This window comes from Apium graveolens, chromosome 7 (assembly GCF_009905375.1).
Source record: "Apium graveolens cultivar Ventura chromosome 7, ASM990537v1, whole genome shotgun sequence".
NCBI classification, from domain to species: Eukaryota; Viridiplantae; Streptophyta; class Magnoliopsida; order Apiales; family Apiaceae; genus Apium; species Apium graveolens.
The window spans coordinates 35,438,372-35,458,103 of NC_133653.1; the positions used below are offsets into that span (position 1 = coordinate 35,438,372).

At 34.6% G+C, this 19,732-nt stretch overlaps 2 protein-coding genes across 4 annotated transcripts; one reads left to right on the forward strand and one right to left on the reverse strand.

The window, feature by feature from the left end:
* Window positions 1–3,661: 3,661 nt before the first annotated feature.
* On the forward strand, window positions 3,662–9,364 carry LOC141671581 (putative GPI-anchored protein At1g61900). Its single transcript, XM_074477863.1, has 7 exons — window positions 3,662–4,035; window positions 5,149–5,328; window positions 5,425–6,030; window positions 6,494–6,739; window positions 7,434–7,577; window positions 7,691–7,735; window positions 8,765–9,364. The coding sequence occupies exons 1-7, from the start codon at window positions 3,975–3,977 to the stop codon at window positions 8,833–8,835; spliced, it is 1,353 nt and encodes a 450-aa protein (XP_074333964.1). The 5' UTR covers window positions 3,662–3,974; the 3' UTR covers window positions 8,836–9,364.
* Window positions 9,365–10,610: 1,246 nt separating this feature from the next.
* Window positions 10,611–19,223, reverse strand: LOC141671580 (heat shock 70 kDa protein 16-like). Of its 3 annotated transcripts, XR_012555180.1 has the most exons (11): window positions 19,099–19,223; window positions 17,714–18,920; window positions 15,669–15,881; window positions 14,150–14,245; window positions 13,893–14,042; window positions 13,330–13,527; window positions 12,498–12,644; window positions 12,297–12,425; window positions 11,574–11,704; window positions 10,789–11,068; window positions 10,611–10,714 (listed from the first exon to the last, which is right to left on the reverse strand). XR_012555180.1 is itself a non-coding variant. In XM_074477861.1 (10 exons), exons 2-10 carry the CDS (start codon window positions 18,875–18,877, stop codon window positions 10,969–10,971), a joined length of 2,328 nt encoding a protein of 775 aa, XP_074333962.1. In that variant the 5' UTR covers window positions 18,878–18,920; window positions 19,099–19,223; the 3' UTR covers window positions 10,611–10,968. The 3 variants fall into 3 exon arrangements, 2 of the variants coding, with proteins under 2 accessions (XP_074333962.1, XP_074333963.1); XM_074477861.1 differs by having other exon boundaries at window positions 10,611–11,068; XM_074477862.1 differs by having other exon boundaries at window positions 10,611–11,068; window positions 17,714–18,892; window positions 19,099–19,192.
* Window positions 19,224–19,732: the final 509 nt, after the last annotated feature.

Here is a 19,732-nt window from a genome sequence, read left to right on the forward strand (position 1 = left end):
TCAGAATTTAGAGGATGATGTTAAAGCCTCTATAGCCTCACATACTGCTATTTTATCAGAGGATACTGATATTGCAGGATCTACAAGTTCTGATGCTGCCAATGAAGAAACTACTGGTGAAGCTGCTGCTAATTTAGATGCTGATGCAGCTGGTCCATCAGGACATGCACCTCAACAAACAGTTAATAAAGCTGATTTAGTCAAGAAGTTTGTTACAGGGGAAGCACCAGTACCTTGGAGTGAAACTCCTAGAGGAAAGGAGTGGATTAAGGAATGGAACACAGTTAGTTTTGTTCCTTCTGAAAAGATTCTTGCTGAGCATCTGGAAAAAGCTGATGAAATGCTGTTAAATGATGATTTCAAGGCACAGCTGAGAGTTACTGCATTGAGTACTAGGCACCTTCAGGGTCAACACTCAACAACTCATGCCAAGGTGAATAAAATTCAAGAAACTTTGATCCAGCAAGATATGAATGTGAAACTTGAAAAGAACAGATTTTTCAAGCCAACCTTTGACAGAATTGCCTATATTGAGAAAACTCAGGAGAAGCAACAAACTCAAATTGAAGAAATTATGAAGAATCAAGCTTCTCATCAAAATCAACTCAATGAGATCCAATCCTCAGTGGAATTGCTTGTCTCTCTTCTTTTACCTGTTGATGCCAAAAAGGGGGAGAAAGTAATTAAGTCCAAATGCAAATCTATTCAGACACTGAAAGGAAAGGATGATGGAAATGATGACCAGGGAAACTCTAATAAGGGTAGAGGTCAAGGTCAAGGCAAAGGATTTTTATCAAGTAAAGCTAGAATTACAAGTCAAGGAACAAGCTCTGATACTGGGAGAAGAATAAGTTCTGATATTGGTAAAAGGATAAGTTCTGTTAAACATCTGGAACTTGATGAAGAAATTTCAAAGCAGTTATTTCTTAAAGAAAATCCAGGAATGGAACTATTGGAGAGATCTTTGGGCCCGCCGCTTTCTCAATCGAAAGTGTAAACTGTAAAGATTTTAGTACTTTTCGATCTATTACTTACGTCATTTCTCAAAATCCAGCTCGTCAGATGAACCCGCATCTTGACTCTTAGCTCTGCGTCTTCTTGGAAGTGAGATCACTAGGTTTGTGGTGATAGACAGACCAGAGTCTAAAGGAAGAAGAAGCTAGACTCAAAGCAGAAGGTGTCAAGACAAAATCTAAAGCTTCTGTTGTTGAAAAGAAATTTCCAAAGCCTAAGGGTATTGTGATAAAGGAAAGAACAAGTTCTGAGGCAACCAAAGCCAAATCACAAGTGGAAATTGATCCAAGGGCAAAGAAAAAGTTGATGAACCTGTAAAGGTTTATATGCCAGTCATGGATGAAGAAATAACTGATGATGAAGAAGATGCTAATCTTACTCTGATGCAAAAGAAGATTTTTCAAACAACATCTGACATGGCTCATGTTGTTCAGAGTTAAGATGTAGTAAGTTCTGATATGACAGTGAAGCAAGCAACCTCTGACATAGCTCAAGTTGGCTTGATATCAGAAGATAAGGAAAAGGAAACCTCTGACATTGCTCATGTTAAACCTTCAAAGATACTCCTACCAGGATTCACCAAAGCTAAACAGGCTCAACCTTTGAAGACTGCAACAAGTAGTTTTGAAGCAAGAGTTGTTAAAGGAAAGGAAGCAAGAGATAAATCTGGATTGGGTAGTTCTGATGAAAGAAGAGTACATAACACTACCAATGATCCAACTTCCTTAAGTGAATCAGGTGTTGGAGCAACTCCTGAAAGATTGAATCGACTTGAATCTGTACAAATGGTTTACCATACCTTTTTGAAAGAACACATCTTGTTATATTTTATGACAGATGGAAGGGTATACCAGATTAGGCAGAATGCTATACCACTGAAGTATTTTGAGGAACTGGAACATGTTCTATTCCTACTTCAAGTGAAAGACAGATTAACAGATAGTGTTGCAGGTTATTTAAAATCTCAAATTCAAAGACATAAGAAGCTTTATTCTGTAAAGTCTGACAGCACATACTGTTCCAAGTATAGAGATCACAGAGGTGATATTTTCGAAATGAAGCCTAACTCTGCTAAGATTATAACTACTTTTCTAGGTTATAAGGCTGTGGAATTCAATCTAGAGTCTGACAAGGCATATCTGATCAGACTAGATCAGGAGATAAGAAAAGCTAAGATAAATGATCTCAGAGCAGCTATTTTTCAAACTGGTGAAGATACAGCTGAATTGATAAATGCTAAAAGGAGGATGGTCAATGAACTTGAATATGCTGAGAGATGTTTGTTGAAGAACTATCTCAGAACAGCTCCTGATATCAAAGAGATCAGAAATTGAAGCCAAGTCAAAGATCTACAACTGCTTAAATTCTGAAGTGTATACAGACTGAAACTGTTATCAGACCTTAAGATGGTAAAGCTGAAAGGACTGTAAGTTGTAGTTATCTAGTCAAATTCTCATGCATTTGTACTTAATATTTTTGACATCATCAAATATCTATTGAACTTGTATATTATGCTAATTTACAAGTTGGGGGAGATTGTTAGATATATTTGATAATGTCATGTGTAATATGATTTGTGTTTAGTTTTCAGATCTTACCTAACAGGAAAAATCAGTACTTAACTGAAAATCAGCACTTATACTGAAGACAAAACTTAAAATATCAGAACTTAAGTTATCAGAAGATATTTATCAGGAGATAATATCAGGACTTAAGATGACGTTTAGATAAAGCAGGTGGCTGATTGAAAGGAAAGAAGATCGAGACTAAGACAGAAAGAATTATGCATGAAGAAAGAATTCTATGAAGAATAGAATACTTGGAAGAAAAGATAACTAGTTGATATATTTTAGGAAGCAGAATTATATTCCATATCAATTAGAATTTATCTTGTAACTGTGTAGTATATAAACACAGACATAGGGTTTACACTATAAGTGTTATCATTATCGAAGTTATTATTCATTGTAACCCTAGCAGCTCTCGTGATATTTTGTTCATCACTGAGAGAGGACAGTTCCATATTGTAACAGAGTTTATTGTGTTGAATAAAATCTTTTATTTAAACATCCAATTATAGAAAAGAAAAGACAAATATAAAATGAGGTGGAATCTTTCTTCACATATGACGTGTGGTTGATGTGAAGTGTAATAGGATTACAGGAGGCTGTTCAAGAGAAATATAAAAAGGGCATTCATGGATTTTAATGCGAAACAAGTTGCACATGACTAGGAAACTAAATTCCATCACTTTCTTCGGAGAAGTATATTTGGTGTGTTTTCGGATGAAGTTATAGTTGTGCTGTTAAATTAATTAAAATAATTTAAATTTATAATTTTTCCTCGAATGTCCATGAAAACATAAATACAAAAGTCCAACTTCGAAATCTCACTCTACCAGGCTAGCTCAACAGTAGAGTCCCCAGTAGTACAAGAGCTTGCCATCCAAAATTTTAGATTACAGGTGAATACATGCATTCAACATATGGTGTGATAAGGTGCTAACTCTTTTTAAAATTGACTTAAATATGGATTAGCAGGTTCTAGACCCTTGATTATCAATTTTTTTTTTTTTCAGAAATCTAAAGAAATACTAGTAGATGAAAGTGTATAAATATTTATAGTTCAAGGGGGGTAGTAAAGGAGGAGGGGGGGTATTAATTTGGAGACAGCTATTACATAGCTGATGGGCTGCTTTTGACCCCACAATACTTACCTGCTGCTCCTTATTCATTCATGGCACCCCCCCAAACTCAACTCCCTCTTCACTCCTTTCTTTATTACTTCAAACCCCACCCTCCTCTCTCTCTCTCTCTCTCTCTCTCTCCTCTTTTTCTAATTTCAACTTCTAACACAAAACTTCAGCTCAAACCATCCCTCTTAGCTTCTTCAACTGCTTAGTCTACATATAGAGACACACTAATAAACAGACATTTCTTGGGTTTTACAGAGCAGCTGGCATGAGGCAATTGGTGGTGCAAAATATGTGTATCTATCTCTATCTTCTCATTGTGGTTGTATGTAAGTATTTGTGTTTTCTTGTGTTAATTCTTGAATTTCTGAACTGGGGTTTCTTTGTTAATGTGTGATCTGTGCTCTTTTGGGTGTTTAGTTGATGGGTTTCTTGAAAGTTCACAACTTTCCACATTATTGGGCTTAGATTCCAATTTGTATCTAATTTTTTTTAAAACATTCTGTAATGGGTATTTTTTTTGGTTTAAATTGTACCCTTTTGGGATTAGTACTTTTTAGTTCCTTGGTTTTTGTTAATAATGCCGGCATTACATTGTATCAGTGTTGCTCAAATAGCATGTTTTGTGACTAAAAAGATGGCCTAGGAGAAGTTTTGTGTTAATTTCAGTAGCTTTCTCTTAGAAGATTAGTTAGGAACTATTATGTTATAGAATAATTGAATGATTTATAAGTACAATTTGAGCCTTTACAAATTGTAGCATTTTTTTTCATAATGTGGTGCTGGAAGAAGCTGATTTCTGCTATTACATTTGTTTCGGTTTATATTTTGTATATATTTCCATGCCAATAGTAAGATTTAGTTATCAAGATTTAAGTTACTAGATTTAAGGGCAGCCTATAATGAACCATTTACTTATTTAAAATATTTTGTAACTTGACTTGCATATGATCTCTCTAGAGTGTCGCTTGGCTCATTGTGTACCAAAAGCTATGTCCTTATTCTATAAATCAAACAGTGGTCATACTTGATGAGAAGTCAATGTTGGATATGTAAAATGAAGCTCCAACCAAAGATTTCATTCCTGGGAACTTTATTTTTTGTTAACTTGTTCCTGTGAACTTCCATTATTAAGTAATAAAAATGAAACATGTATGGAAAAGATATAGTACCCATGTTTTATTAACTAGCATCTGTGTCCGAGCACAAATATATCCATGCCAGCTTTGACACGGTTTACTGCTGTGTATCTATTGTTTCCTATGTTTCCATCCTTGTAATGTTATGCATTTTCTAATTTATCTTTGTTCCCAATATATAATACATTCATGCAACCTCTTATTGCTTGCTAAGTTGCGTGCTCTTGTGTTAAATAATGTTTAATCTTCCATAGTAAGTAACAGATATGGAACTAATACTTTTTATGGAACTTGTGTGCTTAGGCCTATTTGGATCCTGTTGCAATTCATTGGAAAATCCGAGTCCTGCGATATTGAATGGAAACAGCGAACCTCTTTTGCCTTTAATCTCCCCAACTGCAGCTCCTCAGCCCTTTCTTCCTCTTTTGGCTCCTTCTCCACTGGCACCATTTACTAATTATAGTAGTGTCCCAAAGTTATCAGGTATTTTTTTTCACTTAAGAGGGGCAGGGGCCCAAAGGCAAGAGACTTAAATACATGTTTCATCAGTAGCATGCTGAGCCCTTTTTGGTCTTGCAGGACAATGTTTGCTAGACTTTGGTGCTGTTCAGAGCATGATGAATGACGCGTCCATTGATTGTGTTGCAACATTTGCACCATATCTCGCTAATGTTGTATGCTGTCCACAAGTGGAAGCGACTTTAACAGTCCTTATTGGTCAATCAAGTAAAATCAGCAAAGAGCTTGCTTTGAATGGAACATCTGCAAAGCACTGCCTGTCAGATTTTCAGAAAATTCTAGTGAGTCAGGGTGCCAACAATAGTTTGCAGCAGATATGTTCAATTCATGCGTCAAACCTCACAGAAGGTTCTTGCCCAGTCAAAGATGTTGATGAATTTGAGAGCGTAGTTGATACATCTAATCTTATCAGCGCCTGTGAAAAGATTGATCTCGTTAATGAATGTTGTGAGCAAGTTTGCCAGAATGCTATATCAGAAGCTGCTAAAAAGCTTGCATTGAAAGCTTATGACCTTATGAGCATTGATGGACGTCATGCAGTGACTGACCAGTCTACTAGGGTTGGTGATTGCAGAAATATTGTACTACGATGGTTGGCAAACAAACACAATCCTTCTCAAGCAAAAAAGGTCCTTAGAGGATTATCTAATTGCAAGATAAACAAAGGTGACCTAGGAATGAGCATACTCCTTACGTTGCATTGCTGCATGCAAATCTAATATTGTAGCAAAGTATTGAAATAGAAATTTAACAACTATTATAAGTTTCACATAGTATTTACAGTTGGAGAATGCATTCTTATAATTGCTCTGGAAAAGGCTTAGGTGCTACCCAACAGTTATTATCAATTACATAGCTCTGCCAAACCTAATCAGAGATTGACATCCTACAGTTAACTCTGTGTATTAGGAGTCAAAAAGAATATTTGATTATCATTCTACCTGCAAAATAGCTACATGTGTAACTTTATATATTTCTTACAAATTTATTATTTTCTCATACTTCTGATGAGAATTCAGTTCTTTGTTTCGCTATGTGATTAGAATAGATGATGCTAACCTTGCTTTCATATCCACTGCTGCTATCAATTTATTGATATCCTTGTGCTGATTTTTAATATCTTTTTCAGTTTGCCCATTGGTCTTCCCCAATGTGAGCCCTGTTAAGTTAGGTTGTCAGGATGGGGTAAGTGACCAAAGAGCATGCTGCAATGCCATAGCAGGCTATGCATCTCATTTGCAGAAACAGAGCTTCACAACCAACTTGCAAGCTTTAGACTGTGCTGCAACACTGGGAATGAAACTTCAGAAAGAAAACATTACCAAAAATGTTTATGAGCTCTGCCATATTAGTCTAAAGGACTTTTCCCTCCAAGGTTAGTCGTTTTGATGATGTCAAATCCAGGTGAATGTAACGTGTGCGTCAATGTCCCATCCTCAATGCTAAGACTAATACACTTTTTCTTTGTGTTTGGTGTTCTCAACGTGGGAATGAACTTTTTGAATGCGCCCAGTTGGACCAAAAGGTAACTATTTTGTTAGCAAGTCATTTTATTTAAAAAGAAACATAGAGATAATATATGTTGATAGAGACGTCCAGAAATCAGAAAACTTTGATTCTGTTGAAAGCAATTTTGTACCTCTTAAGATATCTGCTAGCAATTTTTTTTTTGCAACCCATTTTGAGACCAGAAACCATTCTTAAAACAAAATTATAATATTAAATTAAGTCATTATTAACTTCCCTCAAAAAAAGAGAAGAAATCATTAACTGTGTCAAATAGCGATCCCACATTATATTAATGAATGTCGCGTTCTGTTTCTCTTCATGAATTAGCCTCAGCCCCTGTTGCTCTTTGAAATCTATTTCTCAGCATCTCTGCCTACTTAATTTTCTCTCTGTTGACGTTCCTTATACCCACCAACTTGATCTAGTTTTTCAAACTGTTGATATACTTCAGTGAAAACTAAGTAGCTGAGGGAGGCACCAGCCGGAACTTATTGCCTTCTCTTTATTGATACATTTATATAATAATTTGGCATCAATAACTCACTTCACTTTCTTTTCAGAGTCGGGATGCCTTTTACCTAGCATGCCATCCGATGTAATATTTGACCAATATTCAGGGATCAGCTTCCTTTGTGATCTGAATGATAACATCCCTGCCCCTTGGCCATCTACTTCTCAGTTGCCAGCTCAATCATGCAATAAGAGTTAGTAAATTGGTTTATGTTAAAAGTTCATAACATAATCTTCTTTAGTACAGTGTTATACATGGTCAGCTTTTCTAGAATATTCTTATAGACATATTATTGTTGCATTGCAGCTGTCAAAATTCCTGCGCTTCCTGCGGCAGCATCTGGACAGAAAAGTAAGGTTTACTACTTCGAAATATGCTAATGTAGAGATGCCTTATATTTAAAAAAGATTAGGGGGATATCTACTTTGTAAAGTTGGACAAATACGATTTAGTGATTACAGTCCTGAAAACAGTTTTTTTTAAAAAAAAATTATATATTTATAGTTAGAGAGTTATCCTTACTCTTTAAAGATAAGATAATAGAAGCTAGAAAACTGTCTATGTAGCAGTTTAATTATGGTAATAACATGAGAACTAGTAAGAAGACTACTTTAGTAGCAGCTACATAGCATTTGGAATAATATTATTATAATTTTGTTATTGCTCCCGAAGACAATAACCTATAGAAGTATTATTTTATTATCAACTGGCAAACGGTTCATCATAAATAATTGCTAAAATGATTAAAATTGTTCTTTATTTGTAACCATGAAGTCTTGACCCTTAAGTACTGGAGTCACAATTTGTGCACCCATTACAGACCATAAGCTTAAATGCATAAATTCCTCATTTTGAAAGTTTTATGGCGAGGCTACAAAAGAAATCTTCTTTTCCATGGAAGTGAAGTTTCGTGGAATTTTTCAATGTTTATTTCTATTTTCTTTGCTGTTTATCATAGTATGAATATCCTCTATGTTGTTTGATGTTATCGTATTTTGTTACATGCCTTTATTTGTTCAATCAGATAATTTTCCTTTTTTTACATTATTTATCTCTTGTAGATGGTTTATTTATTTATTTATATATTTGCAGTTTCCGCAGTTTTTTCAAAACAATCACAACTGTTTTTTTTTAAAACCAAGAATTTAGATAAATATTCATGATTTCAAAATCTTTTGTAACTTTTCTACTATACTTTCTTAAATCCAAGGAACAAAACTCCCTAATTTTAGATGTAGGAGTAAAGTATAGGTACATCTTAACCTCCACATACCCTACTTACTAGAGATATACCGGGTGTATTTGCTACATATTGCCCTTGGACTTGAATATATATATTTATAAGAACAATTATTGACTTATCATTTGTTCATTCTTTAGGTATTTACGACAAAGATGTAAAATATCTCCTTCTCATTGTTGCCTCATTGGTTCTGGTTATAAAACTGTGAAATCAGTCCAGCAGTCCAGTTCTCTATTTTACGTGATAGAAATTTTCCTTTCTGTCTGAACAATGTTACATGGTTTAAAGCTCTAGAGGAAAATCAAAGGGAATTGCACTGATGAAAGTAGGTTCAATCCATGTTGAGCACGCCTGAGTAATACGAACCAAGGAAACTTTTGAGCTTCAGAGTTAATCTACCAGAGAGGAATTCGAATTTGAAGTCCTGCCACATATATTTAGTTCATTATTCTTTTCCCTTGAAAAGGTTTCAGTTTACTTTATGTATCCCACAATAGTTTACCACCCTTTGTAGTAGCAAAAGATTGGAGTTTCAAACTTCAGTAGTGATAGAAGAGTGCATGTCTATTTTGTTGAAAATTAGCAAAACAGAAAAGAATGATAGCTATGTAATTATTGTAACTTGAAATCACTTTATACTTTTGAATGGAGAAAAGGGCAAGGACTAAAAGTGTGTCCAATGCATCTCTTCATTGTATAAATTAATGGATAATGTGGTTAATGTAAAGTATTTGGCATGTCATGTTGTAATTTCTCAAATTTTGATCCTCATAATTATTTAATTAGAAATTTTGAAAAAGGCAATATGGTAATAAGCATGGTGAAATACCATGATAAGATAATATTGTTATATGTTGTTATATTGTATGTAAGACAAATATATCTGCCTCTGGAAAAAGGAGGAAAGTGGTTCTATCTGCCAGTTTGAAATGCATCACCAGAAACTTATCTGCTCTTGGGTGATCACTTGGCCTTGTATGCTTTGATACATATAGGCATATAGCCAAAGATATATTGGTTCACTTTCTATCAAACCGAAACATTCACACAGATGCACGCATTGCAGCAACCAAGCTTTGGGTTGAGTACAGAATCGGGTTTTACCGTCTAAGAAAATTGCTATGCCAATCATTCAACATGCCTTGCATTTTATTGCTCTCATCTTTCCGGAAAATTAATTATGTTGTTCTCCTGGATTAATCTAGAGGACAGAAGCTGGGGAAAAAAAGGAAAGAGTACCCCCCAAAAAAATATCACTCTTACTATAAGTTGATCAATGTAAAGAAAAATAACAAGTTACACTCTCAGAAATGAACGGACTAACATTTCAGTATATTGTAATATTAGTCACAACCATTCTAATTTTTCTTTTCCTCTTCACTATATTATTCTAAGATTCTTTGAAAACTAATAGAACAGTAATTAAAAGAGTGTTTCTAAATTTCAGCAAGTTGTTTCTGAGATTCTAAAGTAATTGAACAGTAATTGTATTCATCTAGTGTGATTGTTGCAATTGTAAAATCGCAGGTAGAGAAGGCTGGGAAAGCTTGGACCAGTATTTGTGAAATACTCAATCTCTGATGAGGGTATGAAGGATTACCAAAGATCACTGTGGGTTCCAAGACTGTATATAAGAATGACGCGTGCATTGTTTCCTCGGCTGAAATGTAAAACTTGGAACAGTTTTGAAAAAAATAAGGGTGATCACTCTTCAGTCACACAGCTGGCTCGGAAACGACATTGATCCAGCTTTCAGAAGCCATCTGCTAATGTGTAAAGCGAGAATGTAAATTGGGCACACAGCCACATAAATAAACCACTTTGGGTTCGGTTCTTCCCCATCAACAATAAAAGGAACCTGACTACCCACATGTTGTCCTGAACATATTCTCCAAGTATGTTAGAAAGCACTGATATGACAATAGTCAATATGTCTTCTCAACTCCATTATGCAAATACAAAGATGAAAAAAATGAAAGCAACTGAAAATTGAAGTTAGCATATTAAAGGTACCAACACATATAAGCTCTAAAAAAATCTCCACAGAGATCCATAATCCAGTCATCATTTCATCAGACCTGAAATCTCTGTTATGAAAATGTTTAATCATTGATAAAATTATATATGCAAACCTGTATTAAGTATAATAATATCAACTCACTGAAGGTATATTAACCAAGTTAGTCCTCTCGTAATTTGGGTGCAATCAGCTTTGATGGTCAAAAGAGCATTTTCATCATTGGTATAACTGCAAAGTACTCGTTGAGCAGTTGCTCGTCGATCAAGTTGTTAATTTTGGATATTCCCATCGTGTTGTGCTACATGTCTAAATTTATGAACATCAATCTATTGACATGTCATCATCCTCTTTGTTTCTTCTTTCCATTATTTCATCTGGTGTTGTAGCTGAGGCCTTGGAGCTCATTATATGCTTGCACATCCTGACATACAGAGCAAAGAAATTCCTATCAGATCGATAAAAGGATCGGACAACAAAAGCACGAGGAAAGACAAAAATAGAAGTTCCTGCTGCAACATTCCCCTTGCTAAAGACTGTTCATAAACAGAATCACTTGGTAGCATGTATCACTAAATCATCTATAGATATTGACTACTTCAGTACTATCACACAGAGCAAACCTATTTTTGCTCTTTCACCCAAATTTGTCATTGATACTGGTACATAAAGACAAATTTTAGTACATTAGCCGAAGGGAGATGCAGAAAGACCATTTCCAATCCTTGTCTACATTAACACTACCACAAATTATTAACATTACAACTGACACAACAATGATAGCTCAGGATTCCTCCAACAAAGATTTTGACATGGAATTCCTTTCTGTATTAACATTCAATTGTTTGAAAATATAAGTAACATGAGGTACATACACATCTTTGCTATTATAAGAGAGAAGAAAGACAGAGACAGAGACAGAGACATACACATCAAGAATATCTGTTTTTTTCTTTATTTCACTCGACCACAAAACTGGATCCGCATTTTTAGGCATCAACTCCTGCTGTTGTTTTCTTTCTAACAACCATTGTTCTGCCTTGTTACATTCAGCCACAACCTACAAAGCAAAACTCAAATAGGTTTAGAATCTGCCACAAACCAACATCTTAGTCATTGTTGTGGACACACTTTATAATTCGTTTCAGAATTCAATTTAATTATCCTGTATTTTATCTTCTGTAGTCTTCGACAGAAACCAGAAAAAAATGCAGCTTAGGCCTTACAATATTATATTTAGATTAATCCAAATCAAAACGTCGCAAGTTGTTGCAATTTACAACTCGACAAAGATAAATGCAGTTCTTAGTTCTTTTACAGTTTTACGAAAAAGGTTCTTCCTTTTAAGTATGGAGGTAGTAGAAGTACCATAGTGAAACATATTACTGTATACAAACTACTTATTTGACTGCATATTATGCAAATTTAACACAGTACTTATTTTGTAATATAAAATTCCATTTGTTTCTTGATTGATAGTGCAATGGGCTCCATATATATTCCGAGTCATTGTGCAGACTTATAAGTGTTTGCAAAGTGTTTTGCAAATAAAGAAGAGTCTCAAAGTGTCTTTAACCCTCAATTCATCAGATTAAGCATGCAAAAAAAGTGACCTACTTTTCACGGGTAAAAATAAACAGGTTCAGCCATACCGCTTCTCTTTGATTAGAGGAAAGTGAATCTGCAACCTTCTGGTAGTCTTCAATGCAATTTAGTAACCTCCTTGTCTCTTGAACTCGGGCCTCTTCATCTTTATATCGGTTTTCAATTGGATCCACTAGCTGTCAAAATAAAAGACTATTGAGTGAGAATTTATAACTGAGGAGACATGAAACCGAAAACTTTACAAAGACCTTTTTTAAATCTGCTAGTTTCTCGGTATAGACAATTTCAGATTCATCATCTCCATCCTCGTAAAGCCAATCCTCTGTCTGTTGTAATATTACAGAGATCCCCTCCCTCTCAGATTCCGTGGCAAAGCTCTCGTGTGTATCAAAAAGCTACAAATAAATATCTATTAAACTCATTTTCGAAAGAAGAGAATTTAAAAGACGAATAACTGATTGATAATTAACCAACCAGATATGTCGGAGAATAGGATATAGACATACAAGATGACAAACACAGGATGGAAGTATTAAGTAAAAAAGGCAGCAGAAACTTGCATATGCATACATAACAAGACTTCTAACCAAATACCCAAGTTAAGGTTAATGAGGTAACGATATTTTTATTTATTCTTTACTTTTTATGTAAGGAAACACTCTATTTCTTTTGCTCTGAACAAGTAAAAAAAAAGATTACAAGGTCAATACACCTTTTACTACAAGCTATTCACTACATGTTACGCAACATAAAATTATTTGAAATTTTCCTGACAAGCACATATGCTGCATGATATATCATTAAATCCAATAAACACGGGTGAAGCACTAGAATCTATAACACCACATAAGCATAATAGCACATGACGGGAGTTATTCCTTGTGCACAGGTACACGTTTGCGCACAAGTTTTAATCAGGTCTCAATTATGAGGCTAAGCTTCTTCAAGTATAAGGAGGTTTGTGTTTAAAGCATCTTGCAAAAAAATAACAAATGCTCCATACAGGGTAATCTAGATAATTAACAATACCGGACGTGATATTTTGAACAGAGAATTACAAAGTACTAACTAGAGCATTACCTTTGTACGCATCTCATAGACGTAAGACTCAAGGTAGTTTTTCTTTTCCTGAGTTTGCTCCATCTTTATGTCTTGCTGGGTCAACAAGAGTTCCTCTTCTTGAGCTTCTGAGAGTTCATCCCTTGTCATTCCACAATGGACACTCTCGCTAACTGGTATATCCCGTCTACGTGTTTGTTCCTTTCTTATATTATCAGCCTGCAGAAAGATTGATTTGTCTTTTTTAATTTCAAGTTCAAGAAATTATCTAGCTTAAACTACTCAAACTATCCCTCAGCAAGAGAATCATTATATGCCCCTGGACGTCCAAACATGCCAGTACATGGTCAAGACAATTCCCTCCTTAATATCAATGGAGTATGGTGGTTCAATAGACCCAGAGCTACCATATAATCCGGAATAAGCACTTGCCACATTAAAAATGTATAGCATCAACAAGTTTCGAGTCTTATTAACTATAAACATGTTTCTTTTCTGAGGATAAGAAACATCATATAAAGTCTATCTGCAAACTAAAATCTCAAAAGCAACCACATAAAAAATGAACTGCCAATGAAACATACAGTGTGCTTCCTTGAGAGGTTGGACTCTGCATTGCTAGAATCATTTGCACCAGTTTCCACATCGTATGAAACATCATTATCACCCTCGATGTGTCCCAAAGTCGAATGAGCCTTACTCTTAGCAGAAATGTCCCTGCATTCCTCTATAAGCTGAATGGAACATTAAATTTTGCCAAGAAGTTTTTTATTAATACCCACAAACTTAAAGAAATTATATTTAGGTGTCCCATAAACAGAACATAACAATCTATACTTACAGAGGCTGACTCAATAGTAACAATACCGTGGAGGTTTAGCTGAACTTTGACTTTAATCTTAAATTTTTTTGCATCAATCACTTCGAGTGGACCAATCTACAAAATTAAATAATAAATTTTCAGCTTGAAAAACAGAAAATAAAAAACATGAATTAAAAAAAAAAAAAGCTAGTTTAAAATATCCATCCTATATATGGAAGGTTTGAGGCACTTGTTTGTTTTGTCTCATTTGGTTTTTTGTTTTCGATGGATCACATAATATGATAATTTAACTGAGATATTAGGTAGAAAATGTAATTGCCTTGGATGAGATTATCTTTATTCAATGCATGCATAGAATCTATACTATATTGTGATTTTAAAAATAAATTATAAAGTTGCAAGTGTTTTGGCTAAGGTACAAATAGGATCCTTGATAAATGACAACTGCCATGGTAATAGTATTCAAAAACAAAGTCCAGAGGTATAGGCTTCGTGCAGACCGATAAAACTTGTAGTTTTAAAAACAGATAATAGACGATCTTCTGAGCGAAACAATGATCCCCTTTAGTTACGTTACAGTTAAGTTACTAGTCCTCCTTAAATATTGCCACCATACATCTAGTCACCAAACCAAGATTTGGCTTTTACACTCAAGTTTGTTACAACTCATCAGGGTACATTTAATCAGTTTTAGAAATGAGACCGGTTACTTTCTGCTTAGTCCTGACATCAATATGAAGATAACAACAACTACATAAAAATGAATGTTGAAATTAATATTACTAACATTAATATTACTAACATTAATATTAATTAAAAAAAGACTAACAAGATATTACTCGCTTCATTCTTGAACAATGCACAAAAATTCATATGAACAAAACATCAACAACGATTTCCAAGTTTCCTGAAAATGTCCGCAAAACTAAAATTCCTAAAATCACACTAGTCAAATTAAAGACTGCCAGAAATTAGAAACACTAGATTTAAATTGCTATAACCGATTAATACCAAAACTTTTGTTTACAATTATCAGCTATAGTATCTAATTTTATAGAATAGTAGGTTAATTACATTAGTTTTCATATCACAATACAGAAAATGAATTTATTTTTCAGTTTTAATTAAATTTAACAAGCATATGCATATAGAGCTTCCTCTTTTAATATAGTTATTCTATTGTTATTCTATTAGTATTGATAGTCCAGAACTCAGAATAAATACATAATGTTCTTTATGGATATAGGAATGTCATTTTTTAAGCTTTCTGTCATAGCCTGCATCCCTCTATTCAAGTGTTAATCACAATTAGAGAAAATTGAGAGTTCATGCGAAATAAAATCAGCTAATCTCTCAAGTCAAGGGACTACTCTAAATTTGTTGCCACTTGCCAAAAAAAAACAACAGTAGTGTTTGATATACTAAATTGAAGAGGAAAAAAAACCCGAACTTTTAAGCCACCAATTCATTGCAATTCTTCAGGCATATTTCTATCATGTTTGAAATAAAAAAATAGACAGAATAATGGCATACTTACGATAAAATTTCTGATTTTGGGTGATATACCAGAAGGTAATTCATGTTGATCAGTGTAAAAGGTTTCCAGATTGAATGTATTACTTCTATGCAGTGTAATTATCTTTACACTTGGAAGTAGATGGCCTTTTGGGAACAGCGTACTATTTGATACTGTATTGATTGGACCTTCATCTGATGAAAGTCCTATAGAGAATGGAGATATATCCTGCACCTGTATATAACATGAAAATAAAATTTGACACTTTAAAGAATATACAAGAGCATGACATTTATACATAGAAGTATAGAACTCAGACAAAGAAATTTCTTAGTCAAGATCGACTCATTATCAGATGGATCTCTACATATCTCAAGGTGAAAAAATGATTTTTGTTATAATAATTAGAAATTTTGTCAGATGACTCGAGATTTGTTTTTTTAAGGGGAGAGAATAGTTCTTGATGATATGTACTTGGCAAATTTCTCATGACAAGCGCTATTAATTTCCAGGTCTATTAATGACAATTGCATGTCATTTAATACAGCTACAGAAGTAAGACTTTAGATTAGTACCCACAATCATGTAATGAAGCATGCAATGAATCAATTGTTATCTTCGTGCAGAAAATAAAAATGTGTAGAATGTTCAATTCCACACTTCATGCATAAGATGCATCTTTTTGAGCCACTTAGATATACTAAAGGCATATTTATATTATCAGAATCTCTTTCAATAAAGAACATAGGAATTAAAGGGTAGGCTTGATATACATTTCACCAATTAGACATATTTAGGTTTGTATGAAGACCAAAACTTCAGCATAAGATGAGCCAAGTGGATTAAAAAAAGGATATAAAAAAACTGCCATAACGTAAGCCAAAATTTATCCAATAACAATGTCTGAAATGCAGGAGCAGATGAGCCGGAACTATGACTTCAGCATATTAAAAACATGCAAGTTGAGGAAAATATACTAGTATCCTGGTACATTAACCAACTTTTTATCTGGAGAAAACACTTCGACAACAGCATCTCTGCTGTAAAGTTCAGGAAACACTACAGGTGTTTGTTTTGATTATTGCAATGAATTGGTTTTAGAATCAGAATTGCAAATAGATACAGAATCATCAGTTCTACCCTGTAGTTCTGTTAGGAATCAGCTTAGTAGTAGTCTATAGTAGTATTGGGGGTAATAGGAATAGTAAGGGTCTATGTGTCATTTACTAATTTAGTTAGTTGGTAGCCTATATATAGCAAGACTTGTTTGATTTTCAGTATGCATTACGAATATATGAAAATGGAACTTGTTCCACAAGTCTCTCTCTCTTCTCTCTCTAGGGTTTCTCTCTCTAGATATTTATCTTCTTCTTCAAGTTTCTATCTGATTCTATCACTCTCTTTACAATTTCTGACTCCATCTCTCTATTTCTGCCTCTAATCTTCTGTTTCTTTGCTATATCTAGCTGTTATCTCTCTTATATAAGAAAATACTAGAAACAGGTACAAAACTAGTTCAGGAACCACCAATTCCTGACAAGTTCCACAATAGATTGTACGGTTATCTTCGAATTACTTGTTTTATTGTTTTATTAAATCAAATATACAATTCAAATTTTAACTTGTTATTTTGCAACTTAAACCAATGTGTAATATGAATTAAAATACTAAGATTTGAGACTATAACCCGATTACTCCACTAAAAAATATTAGACAAGCCCAAACTGAGCACCGGTTAAATAAGGCCGATAGCAAATCAAACATAACTATTTTGTAGCTGAGAAAACACCGGTCCCTATAAATGTATATAAAAACAAAAAGTGAAGACTGGGTCTTATTGTATACTCTAAGAAAAACATCGATCACCATTACAGAATTTTCTTGTAAAAAAAATCATTTAAAGCCTCAGTATACACATCAAGCATGAAGGTTGGCAGGTAAGAACCGGAAAATGTCAAAAACTTTATTATTCCTTTTAATTGTTGCAAGAAAAACGATAAACAGCATGCACATAAGCATATGCAAAAGAAAATTTTCAAACTTGATAGATTTAACAGGAAACGAACCTCATACTCTTTAACACGGAATACTGGACTAAGCATTGCGCATTGAAGGGCACAGCCACGAGCGACACACTCACTTGCATTCAGACTCCGCCTAGGTTCTGTCCCGAACATAGTAGCTAAAATATTCTTAACAGCTGGTATCCTAGATCCAGACCCAACAAGCTCCACAGAGTGAATTTTATCCACGGAAAGACCAGAGTCGGCCAAAGCCTTTCGACATGGAATGCTAATCCTTTCAAACAAGTCCAAAGAGAGCTTCTCAAAATCCTCTCTCTTTATAAACCCCTTGACATCTTTCTCATCCATCAGGCATTCGATATTAAGTGGTGCTTCTGGATTGGCACTCAGGACCTTCTTTAGTTTCTCACATGCCACCCTCAGCCGTACAGAGGCCCTGGTATTTGAATAAACATCTATATTATAATCTTCTTTAAACCTCGAAGCAAAATGTTTAAATAAAACCTCATCAAAATTTCTCCCTCCCAAATTTCTATCAAACGAGTGAGACAATATCTTCATATATCCAGATTCAAACGCTGCAACAGTAACCTGTGTATCACAATGACCAATATCAACAAACACAACATTACTAGGTCCATTGCTAGGGTACTCCGTCCTGTAAATACCATACCCCAAAGCAGTAGCAGTACAGTCATGCATCAACCTCAACGGACGTAATCCCGCAATCTCCGCCGCATCCAAATACACCCGTCTCTGAAACTCTGTAAAATATGACGGAATCCCAATAACACAATCCTCCACACACATCTCAAGACTCTTCTCTGCCATCTGCTTCAAATGCGCAAACAACATCCCCACAATCTGAACAGGCGTAAAACTCCGTCTCTCACTCATATACCTCACATGAATCAAAACCCCACCATCGCCCCCCTCACTCGTCTCAAACGGCAACAACCCTAATTCCTCCTCAACCTCTTTAAACCTAATCCCAACCAGCCTCTTAACCTGCGAAATAGTTGATTTAGGGTTCATCGTCGCAGAAGCAGCTCCCGCTAACCCTAAGAACCTTTGCTTCTCACCGAACGATACAACAGCCGGAGTTTCCCTATTCGATTCCTCATTAAGTAAAACATCGATTCCGCGTTGCTTAGCATAACCAATTACACAATTCTCATTTCCGATATCGAATCCTACCACACTCATATCGATATAACCTAACTAGTATCACGATTAAACAGTTCAGTACCTAGAATTTATATGTAGACAGATTAAAATGCATTAAAAGTAAGTCAAAATAGAAAGTTAATTGAAATGATTTAAGCAAAGATTGATTAGATGGTTAATTAGAAAAGCAGTAGATAGATATATACAGAGATTGTATGTATAGATATGCATCAAGTGTAGTATTTGGAGTGGAAACATACCTTTAAAGAAGGAGAGAGGATTGACGGATTAACCCTAGAGCAATATCAAGTTTGTTTCTGAGAGTATTTCAAGTTAAACTGAAATGTCTGTACCCCTCATCGAGCTTCTTTTTTCATAATTGTTAAATGCACTAAAAAATTTCTCCGACCAGTAATCGGTAATTACTATTATGTCCCTCATTTTTTTCTGTGCAAAATTGACAAAAATCAGTAATACATTAAATGGTCATGAATAACTTATCAATTCCCAATTTCATATACACGTCCTCCGTATTTTTTTTTATGGTAGGTAACCTGCAGCCGCTATCCTTCGGTTGCGCACTGGGTAAACCTTACAGACTCACGTAATAGCCTGCAAACCACGTGAACCAAGATAAACCGCATTTAAGCGACAGGCTCTGACTCAGGAGGCATAATCATAAATTCTCCTCCCGTGTAATTCGAACCTGTGACCAAGAAGATAATTATCCCCTCTTTAACCAACTGAGTCAACTCTTGCGGGCCACGTCCTCCGTATTTGTAAGTACTTCTTTGATATTATCAGATATTTTTACTTTTGTACATATATTAATATTTTAATATGTTTTGAGTGATTAGTTAAAAATATAATTTTTAAATAATATTTTATAAATTA